This window comes from Euprymna scolopes, chromosome 14 (genome assembly GCF_053919585.1).
Source record: "Euprymna scolopes isolate OS-2025 chromosome 14, ASM5391958v1, whole genome shotgun sequence".
Taxonomy (NCBI): Eukaryota; Metazoa; Mollusca; class Cephalopoda; order Sepiida; family Sepiolidae; genus Euprymna; species Euprymna scolopes.
Window position 1 is genome coordinate 99,984,749 of NC_136495.1, and position 22,754 is coordinate 100,007,502.

At 34.7% G+C, this 22,754-nt stretch overlaps 1 protein-coding gene across 10 annotated transcripts in view; it reads right to left on the reverse strand.

Moving 5' to 3' along the window:
- The window catches only part of LOC145293203 (uncharacterized), an 897,849-nt gene that overhangs the window by 152,166 nt on the left and 722,929 nt on the right, over positions 1–22,754 (reverse strand). For all 10 annotated transcript variants that reach the window (XM_080139718.1, XM_080139714.1, XM_080139719.1 and 7 more), the window contains exon 8: positions 4,240–4,391. In XM_080139718.1, coding sequence (XP_079995844.1) covers positions 4,240–4,391 — 152 coding nt within the window. The remainder of the gene's footprint in view (positions 1–4,239; positions 4,392–22,754) is intronic.

A 22,754-nucleotide genomic window follows, 5' to 3' on the forward strand; every position in this document is an offset into this window, starting at 1 on the left:
TTCAGTAATTTTGGTAAAAGTTTTCAATGCTTCAAGTTCTTTATATCTTCAAATATTTATTTCGTTTGGTTTAACATCAGACGGTTTATTACTCCAGATATTGAGAGACCATAATACATCTGTATACAGCATAATTACATTAGCACATCAGTTTCCATTAAATTACCTAAGTTTTGCCACATTGAGTTCGGTCAGTACTAAAATGGGTAACCATTTGAGAATACCAGGTGTTGTGTGTTCTCTCTGCTTATCTTGACACTGTTTACAATTGTCCTGGACTTTTTGCCTTTCGAATCAAGCAGCGTCAACTCAGGAGAAATATTTGGTAATTATGCGACTCTTGCTTCACAATTACATGTGCAGCCACCCTTACATAGAGTAATCATAGTCTCTCAAGACTGAACAGAGGCCAACTATAGTATAAATGCCATCATCCATTGAAAGATTCAAGTGACAGTTCCTAGAAGGAATGAGTTAGGAAATTCAGCTGATTACATTGATCTAATTAAAGTATATGCAGTTACAAGAAGATAATTTACAATGCTCCAAGAGATGGGTCTCTGAAGTTTTCGAATTGGGGTGAGGGCATATTACTGACTTTTAGGGCTATGTGGGCTAAAATCAAAAAATATAAATTAACCAAGAAACAATGGACGAATAACTATAAAACAGTGTTAACAAACCATTTGTTACTAGAGTCAGTGCAGAATTAACATTCGAAAATTCTTTCATAATTGATTAGTATTAGTTAACATAATTTAGTAGATTTAGAAACATGAAGTTGGTGCATTTCTGATATAGTCATACGGGAGGAGGAAGGTATCTGTCACAAATTTACTGTTGCAATGATTTATCAACGTTAGTAAGTAAACTCCAACCTTTTTTTAAATAGGGAAACTTGTTTCAGATGCAATGTCCAGGCGCAGAAGACAAATAAAAATGAAGGCCGGAAGTGGAGAGTCAAGATGAAGAAGACACGGTGTACTCATACAAGAAGACGTTTTGCTGATTAGTTTTGCTTTCTAATGAAACTGGTGCACCAAAACCTCATTATTTTAATCTTTTTTTTTTTGAACAAAAAAAAAAAAAAAAAAACGCCACACTATCTTCACACATTTCCATTAAAAAATTTTTTTCCTGAATATTTTTTACATTTTCAATAAGAGCTCTTCGAGCTGCATTGAAGACCTTGGCAGGCCTGATTTGGCCCGTGGGCTGTACTTTGGAAACCCCTGCCCTAAGACAACATCACTGGTTATCTATCTCTATTCCACAACGGAAATATATGACACTAGGGTTGGAAAGTTAGATTAAAGAGCCAGCACCCAAGAGGAGGAGCACTTTGCCTGGGTAGTCCCGTCAACATTCCTCGGTAGGAGCACCTCTATAAATATAGCATCTGTCTATTTAAAACTAAACATTTCTCAAAGATAGAGAAGGTAAAGTTTGGGAAGGCGGACTTCCTAGAACTGCACAGGATCAGCAACATACGCAGTCAACTGAGAAAGGACTATTTCAGATATGGCATAGACTATTTTTTATGTTGGAGCTGAGGGGGGAAAAATTCTTTAGCTGAACTAAAAATGAAAAATGAAAAAATACAGCATTGAAATTCAAGTAAAAAGAATTGCAATTTTTAATATTGGATTTTTGTTGGAAGATTTTAAAAAACTTTCGTTTTTTTTCGTTTATTTTCAAAAATTTTTTTTTATTGTTATTCTGCAAGGACATTTTCGACCGAAGCATAGTCGCTTGTTTATCCAAACCTTTCTTGAAAGCAAACAAACTGACAAAACATTGAAAAACTGTTTTCATCAATCTATTTGATTTTTGCATCAAGAAAACCTGTTGACTTTATGATAAATAAATTTTAGAAAAATGCCTTTTAACTTGATGAAAACTTTAAATAAATAAACAATTCCAACTTCTTATAAAAGACAACTACAACTTGGTAAAATACTTGTTTTTATAAAACAAGATTGTTGATTTGATAACAGGTTTTATATAATATATACGTAAATAAATTTACACATAAGCAAGCTGTAAAATAAAATAGTTGAAAGCTTTAGAAAAAAGTTTTATCTGAAAGCGTTGTCAATATAACAAGATTCGCTAAAGTCGCTAAAAAGAGTCTTGAGGTGATCTTGAGATTATATAAGAAAATAACTCTGTGTTTGCATTTAAAATGTTTCTTCTGTTAAATATTGTTACATGCAGAGTCATTTCGAGTTAATATTTATTTTATTTTAAGCATCTAAATTCAAGAAATACTCCATTTGATCGAAAAATCCAAACGCTGTAATTTAAAATGGAAAACGAAACTAGCCAAAATTGAAAACTTGATGCAAAAATAAAAACTGAAGCCATCCTTTGAGAAAGACTAACAAAAGTATTTTATTTACAAAAACTACTGTGTAACCAGAAAACAATAAATTAAACAATCAACTAAGATATTTCTCGTTTTGTTTATCGTTTCGGATCACAACTTTTAGCATTTTTGATCAACATGATCAAGGCTTTTTGTTTGGAGATGAAGCAGATAAGGACATCCATGTTTTTTCTTTTTAAAATCATGTTTACATATTTAAATCGTGTATTTCAGATGCTTAAAATAAATATTAACTCGAGATGACTCCTCATAATAATAATAATCGTAATTATCTTCTCTTCTTCTCTATTTCTATCTTCTATCTATTCTTCTATCTATCTATCTATCTATCTATCTTCTATTTATCTATCTATATAAATAAAATGAACTCATTTTCCCGTGTGTGTTTGACCATAATAGGATTAAAAATCAAGAGATTACATGCAAATGTAATGTGCACAAACTGCAGCACAGTTGTAAATTCTTTTCTCTCTATTAAATTCCTACTACTCCTGCTACCACTTAACACCGCTGAGAACGCGTCGACAAGAAACAGTAGGAATAAACACCGGTTTGGAATCGTAAAGGGTTATTAAAACCATTTTTTTTTTAAATTTTTCGCTTCTCTTCAATAAAAAAAAAAGAATTCCGGTCCGATTAACATTATCTTTTTGCCTTTTTGCTTTTTGTTTCCTTTAACGTAAAACGCAAACTGCTTGCCTACTTGAATTTTACTTCCGGTTTTGACAACTCTAACCGCGGAATCTGACTATGAGCTTTATTTATTCCCACTAAAAACTTACTATTAAATAAACAAACACTTTCTTAGTTACCATTTATTATTCGAATGAAACGATACCGTGATATTGCATTTTAATTAAAAAACAAACAAAAAAACATAAATAAATAAATAAACGCGCTTTAAGATTAGATTGTTTTGTTTTGCATTTCTTTCTTCCGTGGGACGCATACTGTGAGACTACTAAGTTTATACTCCCAGTTTTGAGGACTCCAACCGAGGAATCTAACTACGAGCTTCTTGCATTCAAACTGAAAAACAAAAACAAAATACAGAACCAGATGAAGACGTTACGTTTGCGAAAGTCAGTTCAAACTAAAAAAATCTCTGACACTGTTTTAGATAGTTTTTAACTTATTTACCCAAACTTAAACATATATGTTTATGTCAACAGAATCCGCGACCATTTGTCTTCTCCAAATACAAACATAACTACTGTGTTCTTCGAGATGATTAAACATTTTACATTAAATAAAAACACTAAAATGTCAAACCGTTACGTACATTTCCGCCTTTTTTTTCTTTTTTTTCTTTGTGGGAGTCGATTGCTGAACTAAGAATATAAGAAACATACATTTTCTCTTTTTATTAGACTTTTCCATTACACCAAATTGAGCCACAGCAACGCGTGGCAGGGTAAAGCTAGTATTTAATATAAAAACATTTTTAATGCAAACAAAATTATTTTCTCATATCATTTCAAGACTCTCTTTAGCGACTTTACAATCCAATAAAAAGAATCCTATACAAAAGAATCCATTCCAATTCGATAATAGGCTCGATATATATATATATATATATATATATATATATATATATATATATATATATATATATATATATATATATAACTGTCCGATTTGATGAAAAGCTTCTATAATTATAACATGTTTATTTAAAAAGCTCTGTAAGAAATCAAGCTTTCAATTAAAAAAAAAGCGTTTATACAAAATAAATTTAAGAGCCTGACAAAAGCTTTATATCAAATTAAAGTCTGGATATAAACCTGATTTATGTACATTAGAGATCGCTTGATAAAAGGTGAAATACAAGAATGGTTCATCTACTTTACCTTTGGCACATGTTTACAAGGCTTTGTGTAACGTCCTGGTTCTGTTTGATATAAGATGTAAGTTCTGCCGCTTCCTTTTGTACAGCCTGCCGCCGAGTCCTGATCGTACTCTCCGTGTGTCGATCAATGATTAGCTGATCTCGAACGGATTCCTAAAATCAAGAAAAAATAAAGGGAAATTCATTAAACTCTTGGAGGAAATATTTTCCATCAACTAATGTTTCGGTTTTTTTTTACTGTTTCAGTCAATAGTGCATCTTTTCGGACTTGGATTTCTTATATAAAAAAATCAATAAGATATATGAAAAAGGAAAAAAAATAATAGCTAAATTTATATATATATATATATGTGTGTGTATATATATATACATATATATATATATACATATATATATATATATATATAATACATATATATATATATGTATATATATATATATATATATATATATATATATATATATAATAAGTTGATCACTTAAGCCCACTATGCAGATCACGATGTTAACATCACATGATCAGTCTCAGCCTTCTTGAATGACATTTATGATTTATATAAATGTAAACTATATTCTCGCCACCTGTAACGTTGGCCGAGAGGTTTGTTCCTAACTAATGGAGTCAGAGGTTGCTTCATGGCCGAGTTCAAATCTCCCAGTCGGCGGTAATCGTGACTCTCTGCACTGATGATATATATATATATATATATATATATATATATATATATATATATATATATATACTGTTGTTAGCAGTAGCAGAAACCGAGTATTGATTTCCTTCTGGAAATCAGACATACCATTTTCATGGCTAATAAGAACAATACTAACCTGAAACAGTCTTCTATAGAAGTTACAAAAAATTGCGGCTGGTACTGGCGTGTACATTTTATCTATGTTACATTGTTTGGTGCTCGTTTTCATCTATAACTCTTAAATAAACTCCCATGGACATTGTGTCAGCATTATGTTTTATTAATCACATCTCCCCCCCCTCTCTCTCTCTCTCTCTCTCTCTCTCTCTCTCTCTCTGTCTTTGCCAAGTTCTTCCACCGATGTTGGAAGTGAAAGTCGTCTAAAAGGGCTAAAGATGCAAACATCAGCAGGCAAGGTTTTAGTCTTCATATTTTGGGATATGCTAGATACTTTGTTCATTGATTATATGGAGAAAGAACTACCAATAGTAAATATTATATATCGATATTGGCTTACTTCAAACGATTTGTTAAGTAGATCCTTATACTTCTTTTCTGATTCCCCAGTGCGAAGGCGACTGCCAGATTACAACAATTTATTGTGGTCCTGAGCATGATCTTAAAGTGGATCTTGTGGTAAGGCTTCTACTTTGGAACTTTGGGACCTGTAGTCATCCATTCGTTACCATTACTCTATTAAATAGAACAATATTTTATCGGACAGAACAAAGTGTAGTACCTGTTCTGATACAACATTTCATCTTTTTTGTCTTCTGTCAATGCAAAAGAGACCAATCTTTATTTTTGTCCCAATCTAGAGTGCACTTTTTTGGCAAGTAAATAGAGCCATTAAATATCTCATAAAACTATCTTTCACAGCCATTTCACCTTTTTCCTACTTATATATATATATATATTATATTTTTTCTCATACCGTCTTAGACATGACTCAATCTGCTTGTGGGGTGGTGGAACTTCTCAAACGCCTTTGTGATATTAGGTTGTATAAGGGTTAACATTGCTCAAAATAGGACTTTTTCTTCTTTAATCAGATTTTTCAAATTATTGTTTTTTGATATTTATCTGAAGGGATTCCAATACAAAATATATCTAAGTATGCTCCCAAACACAAAGTACATATGTGTAAAATTTAAAAAAGAAATCGACCTGGCCGTGTTGGAGTTGATAGAGAACGAGCTTTGGCACACAGACACACACGTGCACACACAACACACACACACAATACACACACACACACGCACAGAGACAAAGTGCTTTTTATTTATAAGTAGAGAGTTGTATTTTCAGTGATTTGGATAATATAATCAGAGTATATGTTTCATGATTGTTTATTGTTATGATCTTGAGGGTTGATATTCCATAGTGTATACACAAGTTTCATACACATTTTTTTAATTTAATTTTCCAACGATTGCAGCACATCTTATTTGTCACCATTTTTTTCATATATTAATGGAATTATATTTAGTGGTTTTATTTTTAACTAGCTGGACCCGTTGCCAGGTGGAAGTATGACACAAATTCAGAACAGATTCGATGAAGACCCTCCCTGAAAACAAATTAAACTACAGTTCTCAGCCCTGAAAAATAGCAGGCACTGGTGTCTGTGGCCCAAATGAAATCATCTGGCTTCCACAGTCGGTCATTGTCTGGCAGTGGCAGCTACCAGAAGCCACTGACTGTCATTGTCAGCACTGGTGGTTACTGGCAAGTAGTGTTGATTTGGGGAGATTACTGGCGGGTACTGACATGTACTGATAAGCACAGGTTGCCTTTACAACTGGCAGTCAGTGGTGGCCATGATCAGTATCGACCACCATTTGACTGCTGCAAACTGAAGTCGTCTGTTTTCAACTTTCAGGCATTGTTGGGCACTAGTGTCTACTGGCTTACTGTGGTGGACAATGATGGTTACTGGCGATTAGTGCTGTTTGGAGGCGGTTGCATGCACTTGCTCGTGTTTACTGGTGGACACTGGCTGCTATTCCAACTGTGATTGTCTGTTCCTGGCATTTACTGTCAGCCATGACCAGTATCGGCCTCCTTTGGATTGCTCTAAAATTGTCTGTCTTCAATGGCAAGCATTGGTGGTCATTAGGGTTTTTCGGCAGTTACTTATATTTGGTAATTGTCGGTCACTGTCGATCATGGCCAATGTTGAGTCCCATTTGACTGATTTGAACTGAAAAGGCCTGTCTTCAATATTCATGCACTATCATTCATTGTATGGCACTGTCACCAAGTTGTGGGCACTGTTAGACACTGGCGGTCGTGACGGTGATTGACAGTGATTTGCAGGTGATTACTGTGATTATCGGGAAGTGGCGATCAGTGGTAAGCAGTGGTTGGGGGGTGGCAGACCGTAAGGGGCACTGCTGGTTCAAGCCTATTATTGCCGTTTTTAGGCGATAACTGTTGTCTTGATGTGAATAATTAACTTTAATAAAAGGATAGATTTATTAAATGAAAAATGGAGGAATTGTATTTTATTATGAAGGATGCGTTTTTTCCTGGGTATTTTTTGTAAGAAAATATTTTCAGAAACAAACGCCGAAATATTGTCTATTAATTAAGATCTCGTTTTAAAATGAGTTTATTCCCTGAGCTTATTCAATAGTTTTTCTTTACGGCATTTAAGGAAAATTATTGAGTCTTTAATTTTAATGGAGGTTGTGTTTTCTTTCTTTTGTAATAGTAATTAATAAGCAAACACAGACATCGTGTGTCTATCTTGTTAAATTAATAATTTATATAAGCATTTATATAATGACTTAATTATTTATATAAACATTTATATAATGACTTAATTATTTATATAAGCATTTATATAATGACTTAATTATTTATATAAGCATTTATATAATGACTTAATTATTTATATAAGCATTTATATAATGACTTAATTATTTATATAAGCATTTATATAATGACTTCAGTTTTTACGATTATGCGATTTATATTAAATGTAAATGTGTGCACTAATACATATGTAATCAGAAAAAAACCCTGTAATTTTTATGTAGAGGATCGTTTTTCTTGGGTGGGTAGGGGCTTTATTTAGTGTTAAACACTTTAATAAGCGCAAGCCAAGATGGTGTCTATTAAATAAGATCTCGTTAGAAAAATGACTTCATTCTCTATGATTAATGAATGTAATTTTCTCTTCTAGACAGAATGTAGGCTGCGTTTTTTTTCTGTAAGAAAACTTAATAAACAAACGCAAACATCGTATATCTACTTAATTAACTTTTTTGTTTTAATTTTAAAATGAGTTCAATTTCTCTGATTAGGCGATTTATATTTAATTTTAATGTATAAAGCAATATATGTCTTATAAAAAAAATGGCAAAAACTTTTGGTCTCCCAATAGAGAGGTACTCTGGATCGATACTGAATGTAAAATACCGCGGTCCAGAAATGTTTATTTTGTAATAGAGGGTGCGACTTTTAACGACCAAGGAGAAGGAAGATCAAGTGGAGAGTAAAAAGAGATAGTACACTTTGCTCCCAGCCAAACAGTCTAGGACATTAAAAAAAATACTTTCCGTGTGTTTGTGTACATATTGCAGTATCCACTGCAATAGTATTGACACCAATAATTTTATCGACAAAAAATATTATTTTTGTTCTGTAACAAAACTTATTAATAAACAAACGCAGATCTCGTGTGTCTATTATTGTTTAATTATTTTTGTTTAAATGAGTTCATTGTCTACGACTATGCAAATTACATATGAGGAAACGTAAATAATTAATGCAGAAAGTGCATAGTATAATGGCGCTTATTTCAGTAAAAAGTTCGACGACTTTGTTAAAAACCAAATGAATGCTATCATGCGTTGGACGGCTTTAAAAATTTGATTTCTAAAGCAACCACACCTTTATTTATTCCTTCCTATGTTTTTCTTAGTCTTCTCCTGTAAACTGGACTTGCTACATCAACTGTTCTACATCTACTAACCTAAGAAGTTTCATCCATTCTTTCAATGTGACCATACCATTGGAGTCTCCTCTTCTGCACACTTCCCTTTATACCGTCCACAGATTTAATCTTTTTAAAACTAAGCCTGTTTTTAAGACTTACATTAAACATCCATCGGATCATTTTTACATTATTTATCTTCATGCAACGCATATCCTTAACCTTCACTGGTCAGATTTCACTTCCATACATCATCACACTGCGTCAGATTCCTGACATATGCTCGAAATATTCACTCCTGCAATTTCACGATTTTAAACCCAAATACAATTTTCTTTCAAAGAAAAACACACATGCACATAGAACAATTGTGCCTAAGGTTTTGGGAGTTAAAAGATCCAGACAGACACACCCGAACAACTAAACATAGCAACAACACATACACACTGTTAATTGAACTCATATACAGAGTTCATACATATACTCTCTCACTGACAAAACAGGCATGCTAATATACATGCACATATACAATACATATACTATTTACACACATTCTAACATGCCGACTAGCAAAGGCAACAGTTTAAATGAACATATGTATTCCTTTCTCCTTACAGACGAAAAAATTTTCTTTCGCCTAGAACGTTCTTGGGGACATTAATGACAGACTCTTTATCTTTCCCTAAAAAGAATAATTATTTTTGCATGTGTAGATTGTTATGTTATTTGGATTCTTCAGGCTATTGTTCCTATATTGAGTGTTATTTTAACAATGTTTTGGTCGATGTTACCTTCGACCTTCTTCAGATGTATGGTATTGAACTCTGAAATCTTACTGTCAGTAAAATCTTCAGTGCAGGCGACACTTGAAATACAATTGCGAATTACTTAGGACTTCTACCCAGTCATGGCTGATGGAACGAGAGCATGCTACCTACGTGGATTAAATAAAGGATTCCATACAAAATTCCACGCAGATTTCTGAATTTGTCAAAAAAATTCCCGAGTTTGACAAGATACACTTGTAACGTTGTAAGGGAACCAACATATTGAAGCCTCATTTGCAAAGCAGACAAAGAATAGAAACGAACTTCAACTCGCTTTTTCTTTGTAACAACATTTATTTCCTCAGTGTTACGGCAGTGACGTGCCCATATGATTTCGAAAGTTCTCTTGAACGTCACCTACGTCTCTAACGTGATCTTGAACGTGCTCTTCGTCTCTTCTGTGATCGTTCTCTTTCTCCTTTGTATAGCCTTTTTTATTTCTTTATCGGTGACGTCATTCCACATACATTTGCATATAGCCGTCCATGCTATGTTATACACTTGAAGACGGTTGGAGATTACATCGACTGAAACGTTGTAAAAATAGCGCTCAAGATAAGACCAGTAGTCTGAAGAATGCAAATAATACGTACAATCAAACTCCATCTCAAAAACTCAGAAAACATGGGCAGACTTTGTCATTGTTCATCTTGATAATGTTCTATCTTCCACTTTAGAGATTCCGAGTGTAATCTCTCCAATAATGTTTCAAATGCTCCAAGCATAGTGTGAAATAGTTTCCAATGTTCTTTAGTGTGACTTTCTGGCTGACCGATAAATGTATCAACCATAATCTAATTTATCTGGTATCAGTGTCCGTTATAAGATCGTTCTGCCTGCTCCGCAATCAGTAGGAGCCACTTCTCTCAACAACTGAAGTTTCGTATTGCATTTGCTTCTCAGTGCTTTGATGTGTGCTATAACTGTCAACCGGGAGTAAAAAATGATACCTAGAAATTACTGTTGTTGATGCACAGATATTTTGCTAGCGTCTATTATTCTAATAATAGGATAATTGTGTACTTTACGTCATTGACATATAAGTAGACGCATTTTGTTTTTAGTTTTTACGAAAGTAAAACTGTTTTCTATAATCCGCTTCTCAGCTGTATTATGACAGTAATATGCGTGTTGTTTTCAGACCTATAGTAAATAAAGAAATATGTATATTTAGGCAGCACTTTTTTCTCTTAAGCATATTTCATTAAATAAAATAGACGATTTTTGTCTATTAATTCTGTTTTTTTATCTCTTCCAACTTCCGAGTAACGGTCTTCATAAGAACTAGCTGATGTAATCGCCATATTTGTTGTAAGTCTGAGTACTTTCCATCCATCTATCCAGCCAGTTTCTGACAGAAGTCAAGACCGTTATTCGGAATTTGGAAAGGCTTAAAAACAGAGTTAATAGACAAAAACGTCTATTTTATTTAACGAAACAATAGAATATTGTGTAACTTTTAAACCATAGTTTGGTGAGTCATGTTATAGAGAAACTCTCCTGCTTTTTTCTCAAGTCTATTTTATTTTATTTATTTTGTTCTTTACTTTTATTCGCTCCATACTAAACATATTGCTACTGTGGTAGGGATCAGATTCATCGGGGAAACAAGGACCAGAAAGGGAATTACAAAAGCAACTGTTTCGAGGAAAGAAGCTATCAAAGTAGAAAATTTGGAAATAATGTGAAAGGGTGAGATTTTGCTGTTTGTTGCATGGACTATTTAGGAGGTACAAGTGTATTACATTCCATGGAAGTTTTTCCCTATTTGTACGAGAGCCAAATACGTTCAAAGATGGAGTACTGTTGTCAAATCTAGGCAGGAGCTCCAAAGAGTACTCTTTTTCTATTTTGACAGAGTAGAAAACAGTCTTCGAAATCTAGTGGGCGAGGGCCTTTTCATTTCCCTACTTTCTCTTTCTCACAGAAGAGACGTTATTTTTATAGTAGGTATTTGACTGAGCTTCAGTCTATTGTCCACCCTCCCCTGCAAACATTCAAATACTCGTCTATCTACAACAACTGCCAACAATTTTCTTTATTCTCTATCTCTGCTTAAAACTAAACGAAAATTCTACAAACAAAGTTTCTTTCCTAGAACTGCCCGTCTGCAGAACACAATACCGTGGGTCTGCTTACCAGCTAGCTGTAACATGGTTGTTTTCATGTCTAATGTAAATAAGTTCTTGTTAAGCTGTTCTCTTAAACAATTAAATCCTACCCAAGTTCCGCCATTACAATTATCATGCAGAAGAGGAGACTTCAATGATTATCTCACTGTCTATCTGATATCCATTAGTCCTTATTCTCAAGTAGCCTTTAAGCCTTGATAACCGGTGACACTTACCCTTTAAGTAAAAAAAAAAAAAAATGAGATAAACCAAAATAATATTTCAAACTGATGCATGGCCGACTTACCCACTTCATGGATGCATAAAAAATGCTATTTAACTTAAAACATAGTAATAAATTCATATGAATCCAAGTGAATATATTAAATTAAAATGTTTGACACATGTCCAAATAACCTACACCTAAAATTTCAAGTGCTTAGACCCAAAATTGGCGGAGGAGTTTGGTAGAGTCTGCAAAGGTCAACTCTGTAAACTTTGACCTCTTGCCAGCCAAATTTTCGCCCAAAAAAATTGTATTGTCTGAATACCCTTTATGTAAAATTTCAAATGTTTAGACCCAAAATTGGCTGAATAGTTTGCTAGAGACCGCAAAGGTAAAATCTTTTGAACTTTGACTCCTTCGAAGCGAAATTTTCAGCAAAAAAAAATCATAAAAACGCTTGCCCTATGTCTGAATACCTTTTATGTAAAATTCCAAATGTTTAGACCAAAAATTGGTGAGTTATTTGTTAGAAACTGCAGAAATCAAATTTTTTTTAACTTTGACCCCAATTTTGACACCTTAAAATTTATTGTTTTGGGCTCAAATCAAATTATAAAGTAAGATCCATGTCCAAGTAACCTACATATAAAATTTCAAGTGTTTAGACCTAAAATTGACAGAGGAGTTTGGTAGAGTTCTCAAAGGTCAAATCGTTGAACTGGCCAAAACCCGATCAAAAAGATTTTCCGAAATCTCAATGCCCGTATGTCAAATTTTGAGTCTGTAGACCGAAAATTTACTGAGTTATTTGGTAGAGAAATGTATACAGACAGACACACACAGAGACATGTTCACTTTTATAGATATACTGGCAGTTCCAACCGGCTTTACTCGGGCCCTATGTACTGTTCATAACTTTATGTGAATATGTATATATTAAAATGTGTGAATATGTATGGTAATGCCTTTCTAAATAATAGTCTTCCTTACCTCCCATAGGGAAAAGTTGGTAGAGACCGCAGACGTCAATTTTTTTTTTTAACTTTGACCCACTTAACATTTATTGTTTTGGGCTCAAATTAAATTAAAACCTTAGACCCATGTCCAAGTAGCCTGCATCTAAAATTTCAAGTGTTTAGACCCAAAATTGGTGGTGGAGTTTGGTAGAGTCTGCAAAGGTCAACTATGTAAAATTTAGCCTCTTGCCAGCCAAATTTTCGCCCAAAAACTGATTAAAAAGCTCGCTGCCTGTCTGAATACCCTTTATGTAAAATTTCAAATGCTTAGACCCAAAATTGGCTTAATAGTTTGCTAGAGACCGCAAAGGTAAAATCTTTTGAACTTTGACCCCTACGAAGCCAAATTTTCAGCAAAAACACGATTAAAAAGCTTGCTCTATGTCTGAATAGACTTTCTGTAAAATTTCAAATGTTTAGACCAGAAATTGGTTTAGCAATTTGGTAGAGATCGCAGAGGTCAATTTTTTTAAAACTTTGACCCCAATTTTTAACCCTTAACATTTACTGCTTTGAGCTCAAATCCAATTATAAAGTTAGATCCATGTTCAAGTAACCTATATCTAAAATTTCAAGTATTAAAACCCAAAATCGGCGGAGGAGTTTGGTAGAGTTCTCAAAGGTCTAATTGTTGAACTTTGATCCTTTAACAGACAAATTTCTGGCCGAAAAACGTTTAAAAAGATTTTCCCAAATCTCACTACTCCTTATGTCAACTCTCGAGTCTGTAGACTAAAAATTGACAGAGTTATTTGGAAAGGAAGTGTACACAGACAGACAGACAGACAGACACACACACACACACACACACAGACACAGACACACACACACACACACACACATATTTTCACTTTTATAGATATATATATATATATATATATATACTAGCATTTCAGCCCGGCGTTGCCCGGGTGTTTGGAGGTGTATTTTGAGCAAAAGAAAAGCGGTCAATTTTTTAACTTTGACCTCTATTATGATCCCTTAACATTTATAGTTTAGGGCTCAAATCAAGTTATTAAGTTAGATCCATGTTGAAGGAACCTATATCTAAAATTTTAAGTGTTTAGACTCGAAATTGTTGGAGGAGTTTGGTAGAGTTCTTAAATGTCAAATCGTTGAACTTTGACCCCTTAACAGCCAAATTTCTGACCGAAAACCGATCAAATCGATTTTCCCCAAATCTCAGTACCCTGTATATCAAATTTCGAGTCTGTAGACTAAAAATTGACACAGCTATTGCGTAGGGAAATGTACACAGACACACAGACAGATAGACAGACATACAGACAGGTTCACTTTTATAGATATATAGATATAATAATGTTAAAAGTCCACGTATGCTTCTAGAATAGTGATTTCAAGGTTATGAGGGTTTTTTGAAGACTGAAAACAATGTTATTTCTTTGTATTTAATATTTTATTTTTTATATTTCAAGCGGTCCTCCGCTCTTTGTCACAAAAAACGTAGCGAAATGAAATTTTTCATTTCGCTACTTGTAACCAAGGGCGGAGGACCGCTTGAAATATAAAAAATAATACATTAAATACAAAAAAATAACGTTGTTTTCATGCTTCAAAAACCCCTCATATCCTTGAAATAACTATATATATATATATATAGTACTGATTTCAAAAGTTAAAAAAGAAATGACTTGGGTGCTATCAGCTAGAATTGAAACCAACTGCATTCTCTTATTTAGCACTCCAGCCGCGTTCGATACCGTTTGAGCTAACCCGACAAATAGATAAGAAAAAAACTTAAACCACTTTTAGCTATGATTAGTTTACGCATGCGCAAACTATAGAGATATCGGTAAGTTGACATTGAACATTTTGCATTGCAACTTGTTGACATATTTCTGTAAACGTTATTCATCCATCCAAACAAAGATTTTACTCGTTATAAACCATCCTTGGTGTATGATACTATTTCCTGTTAATTTCAGTTTAATGTGAACAGTAGTTTAAGAGTTTAGCGGTTAAATATTTGCACACAGACAGACACGCATACATACATCTACTGTTTTATTTATATAGAAGTTAAATCTTTTTCAAATTTCATATTCAGGCTTTGAATTAAATAATCAGTAATTATCTCCCTTAGAATTGAATTTGTATACAAGCAAATACAAATACTTTTTCTCGATGAAATTAAATACATTTATGAATAAAAATATTTTTCCTTTATATTTTTAAAATGTAAACAATTTTATTTTTTTTTTATTTTTGCAAACATTTCTTTTTCTTTGTATAATCTTTTGGTTTGGTCCGAAATTTTTAAATAGATCCATTTTAAAATTTAATCTTGACAAAATAATTAATAGATGAAGCCTGTTATAACGATGTTTCAGCATGTTTTATGGGGGGCTCTTCGTCCGCTTGTAAAATATGCTTATATATATTTTTTCATGCAGATTTCGTATTTATTATTACAGAGCCAATTCTCTACCAAATATTATATTTTACCTAACACCACGCTCTATAACAGCCACGAGGGGGGGGGATGAACACCTATCTAAGGAAATGGCAAGAACACTAGAGGATGACCTCCGATCTGTAGTGGAATGGGGACAAAAATGGATGGTCACATACAATGCTGCCAAGACTAAGCTTGTTTCCTTCAATTACAAGGAGCCTTCTCTACCACCAATGGCCAAAAACACATTACTTGAAAGTACTTCTTTTAAACTCCTCAGCCTAACGTTCACAGGGAACATGAGTTGAAACAGATACAGTGAGAGCATTGCTAAGGCCGCTGCGAAGAAGGTGGGCTTTCTTTACCGTGTTAGAAAGCTACTTATGCCTGAAAGTATCCTGTACCTCTACTGGGCCACCATTCGCCCATGTATGTATTGTTGTCACATTTGGGCTGGTGCATCTGCTACTAATCTCTTCCTCCTGGATAGGGTTCCAAAGAGAGGCGCCATTTCATCTAAGCTTCAGCCTCTGTCCCATCAACGAAATGTTGCATCCCTCTGCCTGTTCTACAAGTATTCTAATGGTGTATTCTCTGACGAACTACAAGCACTTGTACCCCCTCGATATGAATACCGGCGAAAAACCCGACAAGCAGCTAAATCCCACCCCTACAGAGTAGAGATCCCTAGATGTAAGAAAGCCTTCTACTCCAATAGATTTTTCTCCAAAACTGCTAGACTTTGGAACTTCCTTCTGGGATTCTGCTTTCCCAAATGTACTGACATGCAGAAGTTCAAGAGCAATGTGAACAGACATCTTGCTGCTCATCTCCCTTCATAATGTCCCTGCAACTTATGTCCCCGATAGCAGCCCCATACTTCAATATATATATATATATATATAGTACTAATTTCCAAAGTTTTTAAAAAATAACTGGGGTGTCATCAGCTAGAATCAAAACCAAAACATTTAGCACTCCAGCCGTGTTACTTATCATTTGAACTATCGACACATTTTTGTTTTTTGTTTTTTTTACATAGGCATCACCACTTATCAAGATAAAAAAGATTTAAAATCAAACCACTTCAAGCTATGAATGAATTTGCACATGGGTAAAACTAATAAAATATGTTGACAAGTTGAAATGAACATTTTGCATTTTAACTTGCTGACAGATTTCTGTATTTGTTATTCAAACAAAGATTTTATTGGTTATAAACCATCCGTAGTGTATGATTTTTTTTCTTTTTAACTAGCATGGGTGCCTGACGTTGCCCGGGTATTTGAAGGTGTGTGTTGAGCAAAAAAAAAAAGAGGTAGTAAGCAGGCAGGCTCGGACCCGTACCGTGAAAGATGAAAAAGAATGTGAAAAAAACGTGACGTCCTTGCTGTTACGACCACCGCTAAATCGGAAGTGATATAGGTTTAAATTAAGGCTAGATAATCGAAAAGGCGACTTTCGAAAATATCGGCAAAAAAAGCGACCACTCCCTGTAGAAAAGTGCACAGTTGAGGATGAAGAAATTAATGTTTTTAGCTAATTTTTCGGTATTTGTCATCTGAAGAGTCGAGCTTCAAAATGATACTGATCTTGTGAAAATCTGTCGCATCTGTCGAAAGTTTTTTAGGCAGACATGCAAACATACATACCTACATTTATATATTTGTAGCTGAAATTTTCGACCGAAACCGATTAAAAAGCTTGCCCTATCTCTGAATACCCTTTATGTAAAATTTCAAATGTTTAGACCAGAAATTTTCTGAGTAATTTGGTAGAGACCGCAGAGGTCAAATTTTTTTAAACTTTGACCCATATTATGACCCCATAACATTTATTGTTTTGGGCCCACATCCAGTTATTAAGTTAGATCCATGTCAAAGGAATCTATATCTAAAATTTCAAGTGTTTAGACCTAAAATTGGCGGAGGAGTTTGGTAGAGTTCTCAAAGGTCAAATCGTTGAACTTTAATAGCCAAATTTCTGCCAGAAAACTGATTACAAAGATTTTCCCAAATCTCAATATCCTTTATATAAAATTTCGAGTCTGTAGACTGAAAATTGACAGAGTTATTGTGCAGGGAAATGTACACAGACAGACAGACAGACAGACAGACACTTTCACTTTTATAGATATATGGATTCCATTTTCACCCCAAACAAGGCACAATGCCACTTTGATGTAGGGGGCTACTATCGGGGACAGTAGTTGCAGGGATACTATGTAGGGAGTCGAGCAGCAAGATGTCTATTCACAGTCTTTAATACAGTTGGGAAAACAGGAACCCAGAAGGGAGTTCCAGAGTCTAGCAGTTCTGGGGAAGAAACTATTAGAGTAGAAGGCCTTCTTGCATCTAGGGATTTCTACTGTGTAAAAGTGAGACTTGGCTGCTTGTCAAGTTTGTCAGGGATATTTACGTTGAGGGGGTACAAGTGCTTGTAGTTCGTCAGAGCACCATTGAGATTATCGGTTAAATATTTTCATGCAGACACGCACACACACACACACACACACACACACATATAGACTTACATACATACATCTACTGTTTTATTTGTATATTTTGCTATGCTGGTGGCGGATGAATTAAGTTTCATCTTATGTGTGTAGACTGCATAATCTTCTTGTGTTAACCTATTATTCATTCTCACTTTTTATTTTATTGAAATCGCTCCAGACATAGTATGAAGCACCTTGATGTAAGTAGCTAAAAAGAAAATACGTCAATGTCAAAAACTTGCCAATGATAAGTGTTACATTGAATATATAGTAATCCAGAAAACAGCAATTCTTCCCCCTTTTTCAGAAACATCACTCGTGGAATGTGAGGACAAAAGGACAAAATAAGTGAAGCGATAGTGACGAGGCTGCCGAGGATTCACTTTCTATTCTTCTTACTTGTAACTCAGAGTTGAGTTTACAACAGTTACATTCATAACGTCATGTTACATTCGAATGAATGTTGGGCTCACACTAGCTAAATCGTTTTTTTTTGTTTTTTTTTGAGGAAGCAGAGAAATGACAAAGTTATGGTTCTATTGACAGAGTTGATTATAATTATTAGGTTGGTGCAAAAGTAATGTCATTTTTTTATAATATATATATATATATATATATATATATATATATATATATATATACATACACACACACACATCAAATCAAAAACGACATTATTTTTGCACTAACCTAAATACTTGCTATTGAGGATGAAGGTGTTCAGACTGGAGTTGTTTCTGAGTTGTAACCACCTATGATGGTATGGAAAGACTGGAAACTCCATCTGGATAAACAGACATGCACACATCCCAACTGAGACAACTCTAGGATAAGGGTTAATGAATGTTAGGGAGATGGTGAGTCAACACCATGATGATCAGTAATGCTGGAACTTTGGTATTATTTAAAAAAAAACGTAACGTAACATATAGCTGCAGCCGAGATTAAACTCACTTGTCCATAGCAAAATACTTGATGCTTTGCCAAGCTATCAAGGGTATTTTTTATCATGACGCCATCACTAGATGGGTTGCTTACCACGACTTAAGAGAGACTCATCTACCCTCGAGAGAAGGATAGACCACGTCAGTTTTCCAACCTGGTATTTACCTTTGCGGTACATACAGTGCCTCGCCTTCCCAAATGATAACTCATCTGGTATTGGCCAGGCTCAACGTTGCTTAACTTCAGTGATCTGGTGAGAATCGGTGTGTCATCGTGATTGTGCCATATATGAAGAAGAAGAAGAAGAAGAAGAAGAAGGAGAAGAAGAAGAAGAAGAAGAAGAAGAAGAAGAATGCAATTTAGCAATGAAAATCAGATTTCAAACTTTAACATAACGGACGAACCAATAAGCACAGAGATTGTAATTGTCTGTATTTTTGAGATGAGGTGTTTTCATTGATTGAGATTGTTGGACTGACTTCCACCTGACAAAACACCTGATGAAGGCTGGAGGGCAAAACGGCCGAAACGTTGTGACGATTACAACCAAGATGAGGAAGTCAGTCCGACAATCTCAATCAAAGCACAGAGATATTTGAACACATCTAAAAAATGTAGACAAAGTCAGCTCTTTGGGAGTCAAAATCCTTCAATGCAAAACGTGCTGAACTTTGGCATTCTTACACGGATAAAGAATACTTTAAATGAACAACGTTACACCCAAAGGTATATGGCACCTGCATATATATAAAAATTGCCAGAATCTCTTAGGCCATGGCTGACTGAAGAACATATTATTTTTATGAATAATCACTAACGATTGGAACAAAGCCATTGCAACAGACATGAAAACAATGATGTAGTTAAAAATGTCCTGCCACAAAGAGGTGTTTTTCTATTAAGTGTCTCACTTGATGGATACAAACATTGTAAATATTAAATCACTCATAAACAGGTTGCTATGGCATAAAGTATATAAAACTGAAACATCAAATGCAAAGTAGACTATAAACAAGAATATTTTAAGTAGATTTTTAATCCTTTTGTTTGTTTGTTTTTCATATAAGTTGTGGATCGACTTGGCATCAGTTTGGCAAACTAGGAGCCTACTCGATTTCTCAGGCGCTTTTTGTTAGAATGACTTATGATTCAGTCCAGTCTTAGGTAATTTATTTTTAACTTTGACATCACTGCTTATCAAGGCCAAGAGGCCACTCTAGGATAAGTATTAGGTAGACAGTGAGACAACACCATGATGATCAGTAATGCTGGAACGTGGGTAGGGTTTAATTATTTAAGAGCATGGCTCAATAAGAAAGTTTAAATTAAACTTGAAATCGACAATATTGTAGTCAGCTAGGAAGCAGCCTCATAGTATTGTGTTCCGCAGAGGGACATTTATAGGAAAGAAACTTTGCTCATGGAACTTTCGCCTAGTTTTAGACACAAATAGTGAGGGAAATTGTTGGTAGTTGTTGTAACTAGACAAGTATTTGTTGCAAAGATTTTACAAAACGGGAGGCATAGATTGAAGCTCAGTCGAGCATTTACCATAAAAGTAAATATAGGGCAAAGATAGACTCGCATTGTCTCTTCTGTGAGAAAGAAAGAAGCAGGGTGGTGAAAAGGGCTTTGCCCACTAGATTTTGGAGACGGTTTTGTATCCTGCCAAGGCAGGAAAGGGTGCTCTTAGGGGCTCCTGATCAAATGTGGCCATAGAACTCTATCTTAGGATGCCTCCTCCCAAGCATTACCTCCTCCTTCACATATGGTTATTGCTGGTCGCCTCTACTGAGAAATATCAACAGGTTTGTTCTCAACTATTTTGTGTGCAACTAGAGTGCTCTTTTGGAGAGCCGGGTTTCCCCATCTCCTGGCTTTGTGCTGCAACTTGTTGAAGTGGCAAGCAAGTAAATAGGGTCAAATTAATAATGTATATTTTAATTTATTTATCTTGCTTATGTCATATCAACTATTTTTATAGATGATTTTAGTACCAAATCACAACCAATATTGCATATTAGTCATTTAATAACACCAACAAACAACAAGCAACATTTATCCTAAGCAGGTTGAACCGACTTCCTCTAAAAGAGGAAGTGTCATAAGAATATCAAATTTACAAGCGATCTCAATTCGCTTGTATATCCCAGTCAAGGTAGATGACCATATTTTAGAGTTTGCAGTTCTTGCAAGGAGGTGTTGACGTCCTCCTATATACAGCACTTGGTATTTCTAAAATGTAACCCGTATGGCACTGACCAGATTCAACGTTGCTTAACCTTGGTGATCATATAAAAACAGTGTTTCAACATGATTATACCGTATAGTATGTATGTACATGATTTATCCAATGGAAGTTGATATTTTGTTCATGTTGAGGATACAAGAAGAGTTCACAGTTAACCAGGGGCTTTGGACTACCTGGAAAGCAAATATTGGGTTGGACAAAAAGTCCGTTCATATTTTTTCAATATACTCTTTCTGGTCTACTAAAAATCATTTATATCACTGTTCTTCAAATCCTGTATTTGGTGTAGCGAATGTGTTGTTAGCATTAAGCTTCTTTTTTTTTTCTTTTTTTTTTACATGGGGGGGGGTAACCACTTATCAAGACCCGAAGGCCACTCAGGGATAAGGGTTATTGCGTGTACAGTAATCAATGAGATAGTATTGTAGTAATCATTAGTATTAGGGGTTTTGATAGAGTATCTTACTTAAGGGGGCGGTTTGTCAGGAATTTGTTTATGTTGGACTTGAAGACGTCCAAGTTGTAGTCAGGTGGGAAACAGGCAAGCAGCAGAGAGTTCTACTGGCGTGCAATTCTAAGAAAGAAGCTCTGCTCATGGAATCTACGTTTGGATTTAGGCACAGATAAAGAGTGGGGAAAATTATTGACAGTAGTTTCAGCCAGACAGGAGTTTGTCATGAAAGATTGGTGAGGGGGGACGAGAGATTGGAGCTCAGACGAGCACCTGCCATGGAAATAACGATAAAACAAAGACAGGCTCGCAACGTCTCTCCTGTGGGAGAGAGGTTGCAGGGAAGAGAAAAGGACATCCCCCACTAAACCAGATTCCAAGCAGAGGAGTTCTTACATAAATGGAAAATCAAGCAAAGCTCTACCGGTATTTGATACCTTTTACTTCAGAAAAGCAAGAAAAAAGCTACAAAACTTTGAATAAAGATATGACATGGATGAAACGAATATGCTGTCACAGAACAGATGTGCCAGAAATGGTTTATTCAATTCCAAAAGGGAATTTTTTCAGTGAGAGATGCCCCTCATAGATCAAATGAAAGCTGTAGTTGAACAAGGTTGCCATTTGACAATCAGACAAATCACAGACATTCTCAAGGTTTCCAAATTAAGCGTGCAAAACGAATTGCATCAACTCAGTTGTGTTTCAAAAAGAATATATTCGTTTGAACTAACCGAGTGGTCTTGGCTACTATATAGGTAATAATCTAGTAAGTCAACTTACTGCATGGGTGTTCATGGTTGGAGCTCATTTTTCAATCACAATTGTACAGAAAATAAAGTCAAATGATAACATGATATCACATTTTCGAGCGAGAGAAACAAAGGTTTGAAATCAGTTCTCTCCTGGAGGCTATGTGAACAAGACATGGCCAATAACGTGACACTTACGGCATATCTTTTCTACTAGTCTGTATTCATGCCAATCATCTTCTTGTGAGAAAGGACTCGGATGTACTCATATTTATTACAGCAGTTTCTAAACTTGATGTTTGAGTTCTTCATAAACTGGCAGAATAACACAACCTCCAGAAACACTCTCCCAACTGTTCACCATGTTTTGCTTCATCTTTTAA